This window comes from Triticum urartu, chromosome 2A, assembly GCF_056163025.1.
Source record: "Triticum urartu cultivar PI428250 chromosome 2A, HENAU_Tu73, whole genome shotgun sequence".
NCBI classification, from domain to species: Eukaryota; Viridiplantae; Streptophyta; class Magnoliopsida; order Poales; family Poaceae; genus Triticum; species Triticum urartu.
In genome coordinates this window covers 696,518,652-696,536,518 of record NC_141874.1, presented here as the reverse complement: position 1 = coordinate 696,536,518, position 17,867 = coordinate 696,518,652, and the positions used below count along the sequence as shown (strand labels likewise).

The 17,867-nt window shown below is 45.5% G+C and overlaps 2 protein-coding genes across 2 annotated transcripts; both read right to left on the bottom strand.

The window, feature by feature from the left end:
* Positions 1-2,200: 2,200 nt before the first annotated feature.
* LOC147986876 (uncharacterized) lies at positions 2,201-7,220 on the bottom strand. Its single transcript, XM_087542183.1, has 3 exons — positions 6,078-7,220; positions 5,621-6,017; positions 2,201-4,419 (listed from the first exon to the last, which is right to left on the bottom strand). The coding sequence occupies exons 1-3, from the start codon at positions 7,218-7,220 to the stop codon at positions 2,201-2,203; spliced, it is 3,759 nt and encodes a 1,252-aa protein (XP_087398309.1).
* Positions 7,221-9,335: 2,115 nt separating this feature from the next.
* CYCP2;1 (cyclin p2;1) lies at positions 9,336-11,196 on the bottom strand. Its single transcript, XM_048703331.2, has 2 exons — positions 10,690-11,196; positions 9,336-9,913 (listed from the first exon to the last, which is right to left on the bottom strand). Exons 1-2 carry the CDS (start codon positions 11,070-11,072, stop codon positions 9,562-9,564), a joined length of 735 nt encoding a protein of 244 aa, XP_048559288.2. The 5' UTR covers positions 11,073-11,196; the 3' UTR covers positions 9,336-9,561.
* Positions 11,197-17,867: the final 6,671 nt, after the last annotated feature.

Here is a 17,867-nt window from a genome sequence, read left to right as displayed (position 1 = left end):
TCTGGATGATTGTAATGCTATATTTATGTATTGTGTGAAGTGGCGATTGTAAGCCAACTATGTACCTCTTTCTTTTTCAGTAATGGGATGTGTAAAGATTACCCCTCTTGCGACATTGACTACAATGCGGTTATGCCTCTAAGTCGTGCTCCGACACGTGGGAGATATAGCCGCATCGTGGGTGTTACATTACGTTTGTTCCTGAGGACATGGGAGAAGTCTTGCTATTAGCAGTTATGTGAATTTGGTATTCGTTCGATATTTTGATGAGATGTATGTTGTCATCCCTCTAGTGGTGTCATGTGAACACCGACTACATGACACTTCACCATTGGTTGGGCCTAGAGGGAGGCATTGGGAAGTAATAAGTAGATGATGGGTTGCTAGAGTGACAGAATCTTAAACCCTAGTTTATGCGTTGCTTCGTAAGGGAATGATTTGGATCCATATGTTTCATACTATGGTTAGGTTTACCTTAATACTTCTATTGTAGTTGCGGATGCTTGCAATAGGGGTTAATCATAAGTGGGATGCTTGTCCAAGTAAGGACAGCACCCAAGCACCGGTCCACCCACATATCAAATTATCAAAGTACCGAACGCGAATCATATGATCGTGATGAAAACTAGCTTGACAATAATTCCCATGTGTCCTCGGGAGCGTTTACATCATATAAGAGTTTGTCCAGGCTTGTCCTTTGCTATAAAAAGGATTGGGCCATCTTGCTGCACCTTATTTACTTTTATTACTTGCTACTCGTTACCAATTACCTTATCACAGAACTATCTATTGCCGATAATTTCAGTGCTTGCAGAGAATACCTTACTGAAAACCGCTTATCATTTCCTTCTTCTCCTCGTTGGGTTCGACACTCTTACTTATCGAAAGGACTACGACAGATCCCCTATACTTGTGGGTCATCAGACATGCAAATGCAGGAGTCCACGTCCATACTTGTGCTTCCTACACTAGGGTGCTATTGAGACATCCCAACACCCTCTGTTTCTTTTTAGTCTCCATATAACTTTAAACCTGCTGATAACCCACAAGTATAGGAGATCGCAACTGTTTTCGAGAGTAGAGTATTCAACCCAAATTTATAGATTCGACACAAGGGGAGCCAAAAAATATTTGTAAGTATTAGCAATTGAGTTGTCAATTCAACCACACATGGAGACTAAATATCTACAGCAAAGTGATCAATAGCACAATAATATGATATTTTGATAGTAATGATAACAATATTATTACCTCCAGGACATGTTTCCAACAGTTGTGTGTCAAGGGTGGGCATGCAACTGGATCAAAGTTGAGCAAGTTACATGTCAAGGGTCCACATGCAACTGGTTAGGTGTCGAGGACAAGTTGCGTGTCGAGGTGGACATATTAGCAAGTTGAGTGTTGAATGTCGAGTGTGAACATGCAACTAGGTCGTAGTTGGGCAAATTACGTGTTGGTCTGAACATGCAGCTAGGTCAGACCAGTTATGTATTAAAAGTGAACATATAACTGGGTTAGTTAGGATCAAGTTACGTATCAAGAACAGATATGCAACTAGGTAAGTACTGGGGCAAGTTTCGTGTTGGGATGGATATGTAACTATGTTGGAGCATAAAACTAAATCATAATCAAACAAGTTACGGATCCAAGATGGACAAATAAGTTGCGCACATTTGAATTGTGAACACACTCATGTGAAAGCAATGTACCCATCTTTTAAAAAACAACTCTAAAATGTAAAAAAAAAATCAAAAATACAAGGGTGCTTCTACGCATCGGCTAACGAATCTTTTTAAAAGGTTTGTCGCCTCGCGAGAGTCGGATCTGGAGGATTGAGGGGTGAGCGCCACCTTCTACCACTGCAAGAAAGGTCATGTAACGGTAATTTTCTACAACACGGGTCATGTTGCAATTTTTTCGCAAAACATAGGTCAGGTTGCAGTTTTATTTTTGCCACATATGTTTTGTTACAGTTTTTTGTGCAACGGAGGTCATGTTACATTTTGTTTTGCAATAGAGATCTTGTTACATTTTTTTGCAACAGAGGCCTTGTTATAACCAGGATAATGGGGCAACTGCTCGACACCCTTGAGAGGTGCGGCTATCTCATTATATATAAGTACCAAATGGTACAAGTACAAGTACAACACGTATACACAAGTCTATGTATACATATACAGTCTAACACCCTCCCTCAATCTTAACTATGGCCTGAAGTACAAACTAAGTTAAGATTGCGCCTGCAGCCTACAAACTGTGGTTGTGGAAGAGGCTTCGTGAAGATGTCAGCAAGTTGATCCTTTGATGATATGAACTTGATGCTAAGCAGCTTCTGTGCAACACGCTCTCGAACAAAGTGATAGTCAACCTCGATATGTTTTTTCCGAGCATGAAACACTGGGTTAGATGATAAGTATGTAGCACCAATGTTATCACACCAAAGCACTGGAGAATGAACCGAAGGAACTCGCAACTCCCTCAGCAAGGACTGAACCCAAATGATCTCAGCTGTCGCATCAGCAACTGCTTTGTACTCGGCTTCTGTGCTGCTGCGAGACACCGTAGCCTGCTTGCGAGCATTCCAGTCAATCAAGTTGGGGCCAAGAAACACTGCATACCCCCCCCCCCCCGTGTATCGCCGGTCATCAGGACTACCAGCCCAGTCTGCATCGGAGAAGGCTGAGATCTCAGAAGACGGCGCACGCTGGAGGAGCAAACCATGAGATGCAGTGAGACATATATAACACAGAATGCGCTTCACAGCTGACCAATGGGATGATGTGGGCGCATGAAGAAACTGACAGACACGATTGACTGCATAAGAGACGTCTGGTCTGGTGATAGTAAGATACTGCAGGCCTCCAACAAGACTGCGGTACTCAGTGGCATCATCAGAGGAGAGAGGGTCTCCATCAAAAGCAGACAACCGATCAGTGGCAGACATAGGAGTAGTGACAGGTTTACACTGCAGCATACCAGCACGATGCAACAAATCCAGAGCGTACTTCTTCTGAGTAAGAGTGACTCCAGCAGAAGACCGTGAAACCTCCAGACCAAGAAAGAAGTGCAGAGCACCGAGATCCTTGACAGCAAAATCACCACTCAATGCAGCCACAAGACGGTCTGCCGCAGCATCTGAGGAACTGATGAGAATAATATCATCAACATAGACCAGTAAATACATCGTAACCTCAGGGCGCTGAAGAAGAAACAGTGATGTGTCAGCAGTAGAAGGAATGAACCCAAGTGCTCGCAAAACCGAACCAAGACGTGCATGCCAGGCACGGGGAGCCTGCTTAAGACCATAGAGCGCCTTAAAAAGACGACAGAGATGATTAGGACGTGCAGGATCCACAAACCCTGGTGGCTGACGCATATAAACCTCCTCCTCCAGAACTCCATGCAAAAAAGCGTTCTGCACATCAAGCTGACGGAGAAACCATCCTCGAGTAACAGCAAGGGATAGTAGTAGACGAATGGTAGTGGGCTTGATAACTGGACTGAACGTGTCTTCATAGTCAAGACCATACCTCTGTTTGAAGCCCTTAGCCACTAGCCGTGCCTTGTAACGCTCGATGGAGCCATCAGCATGCCGTTTAACTTTAAACACCCACTTAGAGTCAATGATATTGACTCCAGACACTGGAGGAACAAGCTGCCAGGTGTCATTCTTCAGCAATGCTTGAAACTCCTGTTCCATCGCGGCACGCCAGTGGGGAATGCCTAGTGCAGCCTGAAAGTGGCGAGGCTCAGCAGTGGTATCCGCAGCAGCATGAGCCATGCACGCGGCGAGCCACGCAACAGTCCCATCGGTCCGAATCTTAGGTTGAAAGACACCGGTCTGACTGCGCGTGCGATGTCGAGGAGCAGCAGGTTGTGGTGGCGACGCAGGGCATGATGCAGGCGACGAAAGAGGCGACCCCGAGTCGCCAGGGCTCACGCCAGAGCCACCAGGCGTCGGAGAGGCAGGCGGTGTGGCGCCCGACACGGCCACGTCACCCAGGTCCACGCCGGAGCCGCTGGGCGCAGAAGGAGCAGGCGATCCTGGGGTGGCCGGCCGGGTGGCCGGCCCATCGGGAGCCGAAGCCGGCCCATGCGAGCATGGCGTGGCTGGCCCAGGAGCGACCTCATGCAAGGCCAGCTCGGGCGACTCCCACGAGGCGGGCGAGGGCGACGCTCGCTGAGCGGCGTCGGGCGAGGCCCGCGAGGCAGCCGCGGGCGCAGCTCTCGCGGGTTGCGGAGTACCGCCCGGTATGCATGCCCCATGCACGCGATCGTCCTCCGGACGCGCCGGTGCTTGTTCCTCAAGGAGCTCGAGACGAGCGCCACGGCCAACACCTGCAGCATGGTTAGGGAGCAACACAGGAGCATATGCAACATCCACAAATTGATCAGGCACAGGTGTGGTAGAAGAAGCGTCTGGCATAAGAGTGATAGAGGTATTCAGAAGTGCACGAAAGGGAAACACATTCTCATCAAAAACAACGTCACGAGAAATGTAAACACGATTGGTGGGAACATGTAGGCATTTGTACCCTTTGTGAAGGGAACTATACCCAAGAAAAACGCACTTTTTCGACCGAAACTCTAGCTTATGTTTATTATATGGACGTAAATGAGGCCAACAGGCACACCCGAAGACTTTGAGAAAGGTGTAGTCTGGGATTTCATTGAGCAAGAGTTCAAGGGGGGTTTTCATATTCAGTAGTCGTGAAGGCAGCCTATTGATCAAAAAACAGGCAGTGGAGAAAGCATCACTCCAGAACCTAAAAGGTACGGAGGCATGAGCTAATAAGGTGATGCCAGTTTCTACAAGGTGACGATGCTTACGTTCGGCAGTCCCACTCTGCTGATGCGTATGGGGGCAAGACACACGGTGTGTAATCCCAAGCTTGTTAAAGAACGAGTTGAGGTTGTGATATTCACCCCCCCCAGTCGCTTTGGACATGAATAATTTTCTGGCGAAGGAGACGCTCAACATGTGCTTGAAACTGGATAAACACATCAAACACATCAGATTTTTTCTTAATAAGATAGAGCCAGGTAAACCGACTGTAAGCATCAATGAAACTGACATAATAATTATGGCCACTAACAGACGTTTGGGCATGACCCCATACATCGGAAAAAATAAGCTCAAGAGGATGTTTCACAACACGACTAGACTCTGAAAACGGGAGTTGGTGACTCTTGCCCTGCTGACAGGCATCACAAATAGTTTCAGCAGTTTTATTTGACACAACTGGTAGCTCATGACGATGTAACACATGACGGACTATGGGAGCGGCAGGATGACCAAGTCGCGCATGCCAATGTGTAGGTGAGACACGAACACCACTGAACGTCTGAGGAGAAAACTGCATGGGAGGTGCGGTTGGCGCGTCAAGCGCATACAAGCCACGGCAAAGACGACCGCTAAGCAGAACGGCCCTCGTGTCCCGATCCTTGATAAAGAAACGAAAAGGGTGAAATTCAGCAAGGACATTATTGTCACGAGTAAGCTGTGGAACAGACAACAAGCTACGCGAAGCAGTGGGAATACGAAGGATGTTAGACAAATGCAGTTTTCGTGAATTGTGTGCAAGAAGGGATGCCTGACCAACATGGGAGATGCACATACCTGCTCCGTTGGCGGTGTGCACCTGATCATGACCGCGATATGGCTCCTGGACCGAGAGCTTGCTCATGTCGTTGGTGAGGTGGTTGGTAGCTCCCGTGTCCATGTACCACGAGGGATCAATCGAGTAGGATGGAGTACGCCCGTGCTCATGACCCACCACCGCAGCGGCCGCCTGTTTTTCATTCCCCTTGCCATTGTTGCCAAGGCCAAGGAAATCTTGTTTGTAGCGGCGATGACAGCGAGAAGCTACGTGGCGCTCAATCCCACACAGCTGGCACGCCTGCTGAGCACCACAACTGGGGCAGCAAGCCACCGGCCGTGATCCTCCTGTGATGGACGGCGCGGCGCCGCGTGAGGGCTGAGATGCGCCCGCCGGCTTGGCAGGGAGCGACGGCTTCTACGATTTGCCACGGGTTGCGGCGTTAGCAGAGGCAAAACTCGGAGTAGATCGACGCGCTTTGATGCGCTGTTCGCGACCAAGGAGCCGCGCATACAGTTCCCGCGGCGGGAGAGGCGCCTCGCGCCCATGGACGTTCTCAATGAGATTGTCATAGTCATCATCGAGGCCATTGAGCACATGAGTGGTGAAGTCCTCATCTCCAAGGGGCTGGCCAATGGAGGCCAGCGTGTCTGCAAGACCTGACATCTTGTTGAAGTACTCCGTGATGGTGAGGCCTCCAAGCTTGGTCTCCCCCAACTCAGTGCGGATAGAGTGAGCACGCGCCTGAGACTGAGAGGCAAAACTGCTGTGAAGTGCAGACCAAGCCTCCCGGGATGTCGCGGCGAAGATGACAAGCGACGACACGCTCGGAGTTAGCAAGGACTGGATGGCCGAAAGTATCGCCTGGTCTTGAGCCACCCACACATGATGAGCCGGGTGATACGGCGGCGGGCACGGGATAGAGCCATCAACATAGCCCTCCAAGTAGCGACTCCGTAGGAGAGGTAGCACCTGCGCCCGCCAGGACAGGTAGTTGTCTGGTGTAAGCTTCACCGGAAGTAGATGCAAGAAGTAGAACGGCGACGGCGTCGGAGCACAACCCGCATGGGGACCCATGTTCTGCACATCATGGGGAGCGAGGGCCAAGGACGCCTCGTAGCCAGGACCGGAAGGGGCATCGACCGGACCAGGCGGGGCCACCGGAGACACGGCGGGTGCGGTGTCGTAGGCCGCGCCATAGGGCGACAATGCCGTCTGTGATGACGGAGGCGTCGGCCAGGTGGAAGGCATCGGTGGCGCGGCGCCGTAGGTTGGTGCAGGGGCGCCGTACCACGGAGCGTAGGTCGGGGTCGCGCCATAGTAGGGCGGAGGGGCTCCGTAGGGTTGGGGAGCCGCCCCGTAGGCGGACGGCGCGGCGCCGCGAAGAGGTGGCGGCGCGAAGGCGAAGGTCGAGGGCGAGGCGCCGCCAGTAGCGATCGGTGGCTGGGGAAGGCCCGGCCCGCCCTGCTCCTGCCCGCCCTGCAGATGGCCTTCGGCGGGCAGCGACGGCGGCCGCCAAGCCGTGGCGAGCGGGGGGGACGCGAGGAAGGGCGACGAGGGGGCGACCGGCGCGCCAGCAGGGGAGGAAGCCGAGGCGGCGGCGGAGTGCGCGGAGGCCATCGGGCAAGGCGGCGGCAGCGATCGGCGGCGGTGCAGCAGCGATCGGCGGCGGCGCAAGGGTTGCAGCGGAAGACGGGAAACCCTAGTCTGATACCATGTTATAACCAGGATAATGGGGCAACTGCTCGACATCCTTGAGAGGTGCGGCTATCTCATTATATATAAGTATCAAAGGGTACAAGTACAAGTACAACACGTATACACAAGTCTACGTATACATATACAGTCTAACAGGCCTTATTGCAATTTAATTGTTTTTGTAATAGGGGTCTTGTTGCAATCTTTTTTTCTTCAATAGATGCGTTGTTGAAGAAAGGAGAGATCATGGGGGGCTGGTTCACCACGCCACATGGGACGCATGGCGTGCAACTAAGACGGTGGACGCAAGCTTGTTAATCCGCCGGCTGAACCATATCATTTCCCCTATATTATAGTTAGATAGATGACACTTAACTAATTCCAATCTTATTCTCAAGAAAAAAAACTAATTCCCATCTATATGAGAATTAGTAAATCCCAATAATGTTTAAGTAGGTACTTTATGTGTGTGGAAGTTTGTAAGTTCTCAATCACCTTAGTATTTTGTAAATCCACCGTGCATCATGCTTTTGTTCATCCCACCACAAGGACTAGTGTATCCATTTTCATAGTTCCTAAATGTTTTAGTTCTACATAGATCAACTTGTGGGGTATAACTGGCGATTTTGTTGACAAGGTTGACTTATCCTTCTTCTGACTTTGGTCGTGTGGGAAGAATGATCTAGTGCCCCATATATATTCAAGAAAGAACCCCACTAGAAAAACTAAGTTGTTAAATTTCTAATATTGTATTTATTTTTATTAAAACTAGCCGAGTGATCCGCCCATTTGCGCGGCTAGATGTTTACTCCTGCTTCCAGTTGTTGTTTGAGTCGCTATGTTAGCTTTAATATATCATGATAATAATCTAGCTACTGATGTGTCCTAAAATACAGGATTTAGACTTTGGTAGAATCCCTTGCATTAAGTATCTAATGTTTTATAAAAAAAACTTTGGTGTGTAATAACTAAAAATCGGTGGCATTGAGTTCCCAAACCCATCTTGTAGATTCATTTGGCTTTCATGATTATCTCCAACATCCTTTTGCATTTTTCTTTTATTCACTTAATGTCTATCTATTCTCAAATAATTTGTTTAAAAATTTCCACTAAGAGTATACATTGATGACTTGTATCTATGCCATCTACTTAAATCATTCTCTTAATAGAATGCACTCCTCTAGTCGTGTCTCTATATGTTCTCCCTTGCCGGAAGGAAATTAGCCTTCCTCATTCTCCTTCATCCATGTATCTCTTGTATCTTTTATTATGGATGGAAATTTAAATACGAAAAATGCGTCCCTTTTTTGTCTTTCTTTTTTTTCAATTTAGAAAATATCTAAGTTGTTGCCTGTTCAAAATTGCTTCAAATTATTTGCAAAATTTTATGAGGCTTACTTGGATTATTCATATTCAAATAAAAAATTTAATATCTTATTTGAGATAATTGTAGTTCAAATCTAAATTATATCCAGCCATAAGTCCATTTAATACACAAATAGTAAAAACTGTTTCAAAACAATACTTAAACTTGAAATTAACAATCTAATGTAATGTGTTCCATGTATATAAAATTGGAGTGTTCTGGATAATTTTTTAAGGGTGGGCGAACTGAACTGAATGTGTCACACACTAACACAAACACACATACAAAAGGAAAAAAGGACAGCACTTAACAAAAAAGGAGGCAATGCTTGCATGCAAGGTTCTTGGCATTCAAGTTTAAGCAGGTACAGTACCGGCAGATTTAACTCCAATCTTACGCCCTGCTTAGGCTCTGTTTGGTTTATAAGTTTTAGGACTTTTTTTTGTCCCAACTTATAAGTCCCAAGTCCCTAAAAAGTTTCTACCTGTTTGGTTTCTAGGACTTAACATTGACTAAAAAACCATATTACAACTATAAGTCCCTTTAAGTTCCTCCTTGGGAGTCTTATTTCATAAATCTCAAATGCCCACTTTAAGTCCCTATAAGTCCCTCTTGTTTGGTTTAGATGGGACTTATAGGAACTTTTTTAAGTCCCTAAACCAATAAGTCCCTGGAAACAAACACCCTTTTAGAATGGGTATAAGTTTTTACACCTATATTTATTTTACAGGTCTAGATTACCGGTGACATCTTCATTCCTGCCTGGAATTAAAACGACGGGAGGAGGTTTGTATTCCACTCACCGTCCATACACATCGAATCCGAGCAGTACGTATACAGTTAGTTAATGTGCACATCGATCGCTGTACGTGGCCTAGCCCAGAAGGCAGAAGCTACCTAGGAGTACCGCGACGGTGCCTGCGACGACGAGTGTCGCCGCCCGCCGTTCGCCGCCGGCGCCTGCTGGCTCCAGTCGTACCGCAAGACGCCTTCCGGCAGCCGCGTTATCCGGTCATCGTCGTGGTCCTCCTCGCCGCCGTCGACCCTCGAGGGCTCCTGATCCGGCTTGATGTACGTGTCGTGGTGGTCGTCGGCCTGCTGCTTGTGGAGGTGCGCGCGGTAGAGGTCGTAGAGGCGGCGGCTGAGCATGACCTCGAAGTCGAGCACGCCGAGGAGCTCCAGCTCCAGCTTGTTCATCTCCGCGTTGCTCACTCCGCCCACGCGCGCGAAGAAGGCGTTGTCGTGGTGGCTGCATGCACCCCACATGTATCCGCATGTCAGGCAAGATCCAACAGGGTTCAGTTAATCAGTTTACTTATTAATTTTCACCATGGAACATGCGTGAATGTGTGAAAAAGCGCCAATCGAGCAAAATGTGACTTGGGCATTCATCCTGATCAACGTCACTACGTCAGGCAACAATCACGCAGTATATCTCCGTGATCTGTCTGATCAAGACGTTGTTTATTTATGGAGGTACCTGTCATGTACTGTACTTTGAAGAGTCTAAACTTTTGTTTGACGACGACATAATTAAATACGGACGGATCATGCATGAAGCGCCACATACATAGCCAGTGTAAAAAACATAGCCAGTGTACGTACTACACCTACCAGTCGTTATACTTGAGTGTGTGGTAACACCGAACCAACTGACGTGACAGGGAATAACTGATCGAGCACAGGCAAAATCGTACACGCCCCTTCCCTTTCTTCCACTTGAATGAAAGTGCCTCACTGCCATACAAAGTACCACTAGTATTCTCCTTTGCCGTCTCCGGATTTTGATCTATTTGCTGCGGCCATGTTTTTCCAAAGTTAGTTGTGGTCATGGTTGGTCTGGATCCCTAGCTCTGCCCTTCGGTCGTACGGCACTGTTTTAGTAGCTAGTACATCATTAGTACGTGATGGTTATGCTTCTCTGGCTGTTCTTGTCTAGCTTGACGGCAATGGTGATAGAGTTCCTACTCTGTTATTGCGTCGGTCGTCGAGTAGCATGGAAGGAAGAAGAGAAAGAAAACTTACAAGTCGTCCAGGACCTTGGAGGCGACGAGGAGGCATGCGAGGAGCAGCCGGTGCACGTTCTTGGACGCGACGGCGGCGGCCGGGCGGCGGTGCGCGGCCCGGTCCACGTACGCGTAGGCCACCACGTAGCACTCGGGCTCCAGCGCCGCGTACCGGTGCACCCGCTCCAGGTACTGCGCCACGCCGATCCGCGGCGGGCCCGTGCCCTCGAACGCCGCCATCCCGGTGATCCCCTCGCCGCCGCCCTGCTGCGCGTCCAGCAGCAGCAGCGCGTCGTTCCGCGCCACGAGCCGCTCCACGGCGCGCGCCACCATGCCCAGTTCCGGCGGCGGCGGGGTCGGCGGGGAGGAGAGCACGCCCGCTGCCACGGCGACGTCGCCCATGTCGTCGGCACGTCGCTCGGTGCTCTCGCCTGCCTCGTGCTGGGTGGGTGGGGGCGTCTGCCGGCTGCCGGTTCGCTTGGCGGTGGTTTAGCCGCGGGTGTGGGCGCGGCTGACTGGTGCAGCTTTCTCACGATGTCGGCCTCCCGAAGCTGGGTGGAGCGGATATGGTGGGGTAGCGCGCGTGACAATTCTTTCCCGTTTCGATTCGATCCCGACCGGAGAAAATACTTGTTTCATTTCTTTCCCTTCCCATTTTAGGCATGTCTTACAAGTTCTCTCGCTCCCTCCCACTGGCCACTCGCTGGGTTAAGGCGGCAGCCGGCACACCAAAAGCTCGAAGACCTTTTAAAAATTCTGAGTTATACACAACATAGATTTACCATGTCACAAAATTCAAAAACAAATTAAAACCACAACAAAAGTTCAGTTGCACTGGTTACACCAGGGTTGAAAACCTCTCTAAAATCCTCAAAAGGTTTTGAAACAAATCGAGGGTAAGAAACGCTAAGCACCGCAAACATGTAAAAATGGAGGAAGTGGTTTATAACACTTGTGTGGCGGCTATAGCGACGGTACGAAACTTTGCACCCAAGCTTCAAGATTGGACTTGAAGATTGAGCATGAGCGACACCAACGCTAGAGGAGGATGTCCACAACAATGTTGCGACGGGCGTAGCTCGCGAATGGGTGCTCATTGCTGAAGACCCTAGTGTTCCTGCTTTTCTAGATCTCCCAAAAGAAAGCGACGATCGACTTGAGCTTCTCTGCATAAGACAAGGAGGGAGTAATGCCATTAGCGGATAAGCCCACAACTCGGCATCGATGTACTAGACATACGAAGCACAATTGCGCGCCGGGGGGGGGGGGGGGGCTCCAAATTGTGAGCGCATGGTCAAGGAAGAGGTGTCGACAGTCTCATCGGCACAGTAGAACATGCGACTGTGATGAAAAGATGTTTTGGTAGTGGAGATGGCCAATGCAATATTCAAAGAATGATTTATTTTTATTCCTCAAATTGTGGTAGAATGTTAGGGCCTACTTTGGAATGCATGATCTCTTTGACACACCACGTCATGCGGATCACTAATTCGGTTCAAGAAGGCTTGTAATCGAGCAATGTATGTCATGATGCCGAAGAGTCTGGCAAAGGCGACCAAGGGTGGATATTAGTTGTGTAAGACATGTACGTAAGTGGGGGGAGTTTGGAAGAGGACGAGGGGCGAAGAGGTGGTGGTGCCAAGAGCAGGAGTGTGCATGAGGTTTGATGTGGTACCCAACACTTCCTACGTCTTGTAGACGCAACGCCCACCACTAGAAGGGGGGAAGACGGTGAGGAAGTGGTCGGTAGGACGTTCTTAATATCATCGTCGGTGAGATATGGATGGATGGAAGGTTATCTTCTTATTTTCCGTTTGATGGGCGCAATGGAGTGAGGGAAGACGACCACAATGGTTGAGTCAAGTTAGTTTGCCCCGAGTTAAAAAGTTAGTTTTATTAAAAATAATCAAAATGATGGGCATGGATTGGACTATACTAGGCCCAACCAAACAAGATCACGGCCCTGTAGATGCGGGCTTATAAATCTTTGTTGGTTACTACAACTGACACCCCCTCCCTCAACCTGACCACTTGAGACGTTCGACTAACACAATCAAGTTGGAGATTGAGGAAGCACTCAACGCTTAGGTATACCTTCGGTACCTTTGGCTCATGCCGTCATCTTGTCGTGAGATTTATTTTGCGCATTTCTGCACATACATCTATGGTGATGCAGTTTAAAATTAGATCAACGTGTTTCTTTCGGTCTTATTATGATCTCTAAGTTAGATGTTATCGTTGTTTTTTACTGTGTGCATGAGGCCGGGTAAACTCTCCTTCTCGAGGAGAGAAAAATATGCTATCATCGTCCATGTCACTTGTGCTAAGCCCAGCGGTAATGAACTCTATTATAATATCTAACCAGTTTGCCATGAGGATGTGGTTCTATCTTACATTGTAGAAATGCTTGGCTGCAAATTGAAGGCTTTCGTGTTTTACCTATTGTGACAACCGTGCACGCATTTTGTCTTGCTTTCGTTTCTTGTTCTGTTGATTCGTCTGAGGTGTATATCTTCTTCAAACACGATAGTGCACTCACCGTAGAGTAGATGGTGAGCTCGCCAACCGGTTGGAACTGGGAAGCAAGCGACTAGTGGTTCCTTTGGGTCATGAGCATGTCAAACTTGGATGATGGCTACCGCTCCAATGAGGACAACCCACTGGGTGGCTTCTCGTGGCAACATTCATGGCCCATGGCCTGTTCGATTGACACAGAATTGAAGGGGATTGGCAGCGATTGGGGGGGGGGGGGGGGGGGGGTAAATCCCCTACAAGTCAAAACCCCTTAAATCCCCTCCAATTCCGTAAGGAGGGGATGCAACCGGACAAAGCCTGAGCTGAGTGTTCTCAATTTGAAGCTCGTTATGGCAAGTTGCGGCACAAACACATTGGCAACTAAGGACTGATGCAATTTGCGCCAACACATTTAGCTATCCTGGCTTACTATATGCATAGCAGTTTTAGGAAGGTTCCTCTCATTATTTATTTGCTTTGGGAACCTTCTAGAAGGAGTTTTTTAGGTTTATCTTTATGTTTTTCCTTTCTCTTTTTTAGTTTTATTTTTCTTTTAAAATGTTCGAAATTTTCAAAATATGTTTTTTAAAACAAATTTAAAATTTAAAATTTATTATTTTCCTAATAAAAATAAGATCGCTTTTAAAAATAAAATTTACAAACATTTCAAAATTGTTCATGTTTTCACCTAAAACATTTCTGGTTTTTAAATTGAAAACAAAAAACCTTCTTGAAAACTAAACTATGGAAAAAAATCTTGCTGCTAGGTACGCTTGACCGAGCTCGGAAGGGCTATTCATAATATTTCTTGCAAAATACGAACAAAACTTCAGTTGAGACTTCCTAGGGAAGCCAGATCGGGCCAACCCATTAGCAGGTGTAGCGTGCAACACTTTGGAGAAGTTCTTTTTTTTTGCGCTGTAGATCTTTTTTTACCTTAGTGAATTGATGTTTTTGAAAAAAAAATCAATTCTTGAAAGTAATTTGAAAACACAATTTTTTTTGAATCCGTGAACAAAATTGAAAACAAGAACATTTTCAAAATTTTGAACAAGTTTAAGAAAATGTGAATGTTTCTTAACATTCTGAAACATTTTAAAAAGAAATCTGAAAATACTCAAATATTTTTTAAAAGCATGAGAACTTTTGAATTTATGAAGGAAATTTGAAAACTGGAAAATTTACTGAATTCTGAACATCTTTTTTTAAATGGGATTGTTTTAAATTTCCAAACATTTTTAAAGCGAACAAACATTTTCGAAAAAATAATTAAAAATATTTTAAATCACAAACATTTTAAAAAGTTAACCTGAAAATAAAATGAATTAGAAAAAACATAAAGAAAAAGAAATAAAAGAAAAACTAAGCACTAAACAGCGTAACAACTAAAACCGGTTCAGGAACCTTTTAGAAGGATCCCAAAACCGGAGTGGAAAACTAGTTCAGGAACCTTGCAGAACAATCCCAAAACCTTATCGTAGTTGTAGAATGGGCTGGTCCATTTAATCGCTCGATGCGCTTGTCTTTGTGCGAAGTGTCGACAATTAGACACTGTGAGCACGCCGGGAGGTCCTATACGGCGCCTTTAGCGCCTGATCTGCTTTGTGGCACTCACGTGAAGGTTCCTAGGCCTCGCCCAACGGAGGCTGGTTCCGCGCGATCCCTCGCTCGGGATGCAGTCACTTCATCGGGCAGCGGTTAACTGCTTGATGGTTGACCAGTCAACCATTCAGTTTTGAATAAAAACAAGGAAAAAACAAAACTATCCTAAAACAAATCATAAATTCAAAAAAGTTCACAGTTTTGAATAAAATTTTAGGAAAAAAAAGTTCACAAATTAAAAAAAAACGCAATTTTGAAAAGAAATCCGGAGTCTCAACAAAGTTTGTACATTTTGATCAAAGCTCATCGATATTGAAAACTAAGTTTCATGGATTTCAAACAAAGTTCATTTTTTTAAAAAAAATCATAGTTTATGAAAAAATTCACAAATTTGAAAAGAATTCATGGATTTTATAAAAGTTCATCAAAAATTAAAAAAATACTCATCGATTTTACATAAAAGTTCATCAATTTTGATTTTTTTTCTCAAATTTGAAAATAATAATTAATGTTTTAAAAAGTTCGTGCATTTTGTAAAAATAATGAAATTAAAGAAAAGTAAATAAATAAATAAAATGCAAAAAATAAAATAAATAGGGAAATAAAGAAAAAAACAAAATAAAACTGGTAAAAAAGCATATCAAAAGAAGAAGAAGAATCGGCTGTGAACTGAAGAAAGATTAAAAGGACAAAATGAATTAAGTGGGCACAAGGGTTCAGACGTCGTTGTGGTTAGTGGGGTTCTCATTGGAAGAAAGGTGTCGGGTGCGAATCCCGTGCCCCCCCCATTTGAAAATTTGACAGAAAAAATGGGCCACCCATGCAACATCGATAGAGGTTAGAGAGTGCGCACCTGTTTGCGCCGATGCCTTTAACCGCCGCATCAAGTGTCGTATAGGAAATGCCCAACAGGCCATACATAGCCGCTCCCCCACTGAACCGCTACAGTTCCTAGCATTAATTGTCCGATCAGCTCGCTCATGTTGAGCGGGAAGGTCAACGCAAACGAGCCTTAGGCTGGTCATAGTGGGGAGTAACTTATACTAGTGTCATGCATATAACACTAATCTAAGTTACTATCTTTATAGTGTAAAGTAACATACTATTAGTATCATATGTAGCTTCATTTAATGGCTTGTAGACTCATCTTGTCTTGGAAAGCATAACATATTATGTTACCACTTCTCATTAACTACATGCCACATAAACAAAAATTTCTCGAAGTGTGCTATGTTACTACCTAAGTTACTCTCACTATGACTAGCCTTAAATAAGGGCGCGGCTATGCCACACTTCAAGCGAGACAGAACATTGGCTCGCTTCAGGCGTCTCCCTAATTGGGCCACTTCAGCACGCGAGAGAGGCATGCATAATTTTTCTGTATTTTTTTCATTTTTGTTTGATATTTTTTCCTTTTGTATTCTTATTTCTGTTTTTATATTCTAAAAAATTACATAAAATTTAAAAAATATTAACCAAGGATTTGAAACATGTTAAATTTGTATAGAGAAAATATCTCTGATGTATACAAAAATATATAAAATGTGTATGAAAATTTTGATCATGTATCTAATCTAAAAATATTAATCTAGCATTCGAAAAAAATTAATCAAGTTTTGCAAAATATTAATCAAGCATTTGAAAAGTGTTAAGTGTGTATAGAAAAAATGTTTGTAATATATACAAAAAATACAATGTGTATAAAAAACGTTGATCATGTATTAAAAAAATATGTGTGATGTATACGAAAAATGTATAACTTGCATAAAGAAATTGAACATAAAGACATAAATTTAAAAATATGTTGACAATGCATCAAAAAATGTTAATTATATATTTCAAAATGCTAAACGTGTATAAAAATGATCCTGGTATATACCAAAAATGTACAATGTGTATGAAAAAGTAGTCATCAAACACAAAAAATTGAACGTCGCCAGCGATTGAAAAAAAACATGAAACAGGCCGGCCCGGTTTACTATGAGTGAAGAAAACGCTTTAACGAGCGGAAGCTATACTCGCGACAAGTCAAATATAGTATTCGTGGTTAAAATAGAACCTACCCGTCAGTAAGGTGTGCCCGGCATTGAATTCATTCACCCGCTTTGAAGAGCAATGCTAGACCTACTAAAGCTTATAAGGATTTTACGTATTTGCTAATGTGGAGTATTGGGATTGGAAACAGGGTGAGGAAGAGGCCCCCCAGTGATATTCAGGAGGGGTGTAGTATTGTCACGCTTTGAATATGGGCTCGGCTGGGCTGGCTCAGCCGCTCTCTCTTTTCTAACTCCGACAGACAGCTTTGCGGCCGCAATATGTGCAGCAACTCCACATGTTCTTCTGTCGATTCTCAAAAAAGAAAAAAAGAAAAAAAAAATCTTCTTCTGTCTACGTTTGTCTACAAGGTAAAGAATAATCACTACTCCTCATCTATCAAGCGAAGGTACCACATGTCGGCAGCAGGAGGTAGCTTATTACCAGTAGTTAATTAAGTAGAGCACGTACCAATCAAGCTACGACCTTTGAAGTGGATGGCTTCTTTCCAACAAGCATGAAACAAACATCTGGCCCAGCTAGCTAGATAGCTAGTAGGCACCACCTGAGCTGATCGTGAGATCACGTCGGCCATGGGATTGCTCAACTCTTTATTCCACAACAAAAGTGTGCCCTAGTACCCTTGCAGATATTTACTTTCCAGGTTGGCTCAACTCTATATTCAGCAACAAAAGTGCACTTTCTTCACCAAAAGCACTCCATTAATCATCCTGTCCCCCGGGTAGATTTTTCCACTCACTTTTTGATGGGATTCTAATCCAATGAAAATCTATCAATAGATCTCGGGCACTCGTGGTTAAAATCCTTGATCAGGCGCTAGTGGTTCGGTCCAGCGATAGAGACAATTGTGCGTCGTTCTATTCCTGGAGATGTCATTGTTGGAGCACCTATCATAGTATCTAAGGTTGTCATCATTGATGGTTATTGTTGTTGTTTGTTGCAGCTGTTTTGTTGGTGACTTTTTTCCTCTCCCTTTTGTAAGAATTTAGTTGTGTGCATCCTCGATGTTAGATCGTGAGTCATGTT

Excerpts from the sequence above, each read along its gene's own strand:
- LOC147986876 (XM_087542183.1), bottom strand. The coding sequence starts at position 7,220 with ATGGCCTCCGCGCACTCCGCCGCCGCCTCGGCTTCCTCCCCTGCTGGC. Across the intron at positions 6,018-6,077 it reads GTCGCGAACAGCGCATCAAA|AAGCCGTCGCTCCCTGCCAA; the intron begins GCGCGTCGATCT and ends GGCAAATCGTAG. Across the intron at positions 4,420-5,620 it reads GCACACCGCCAACGGAGCAG|ACGCTTCTTCTACCACACCT; the intron begins GTATGTGCATCT and ends CTCTTATGCCAG.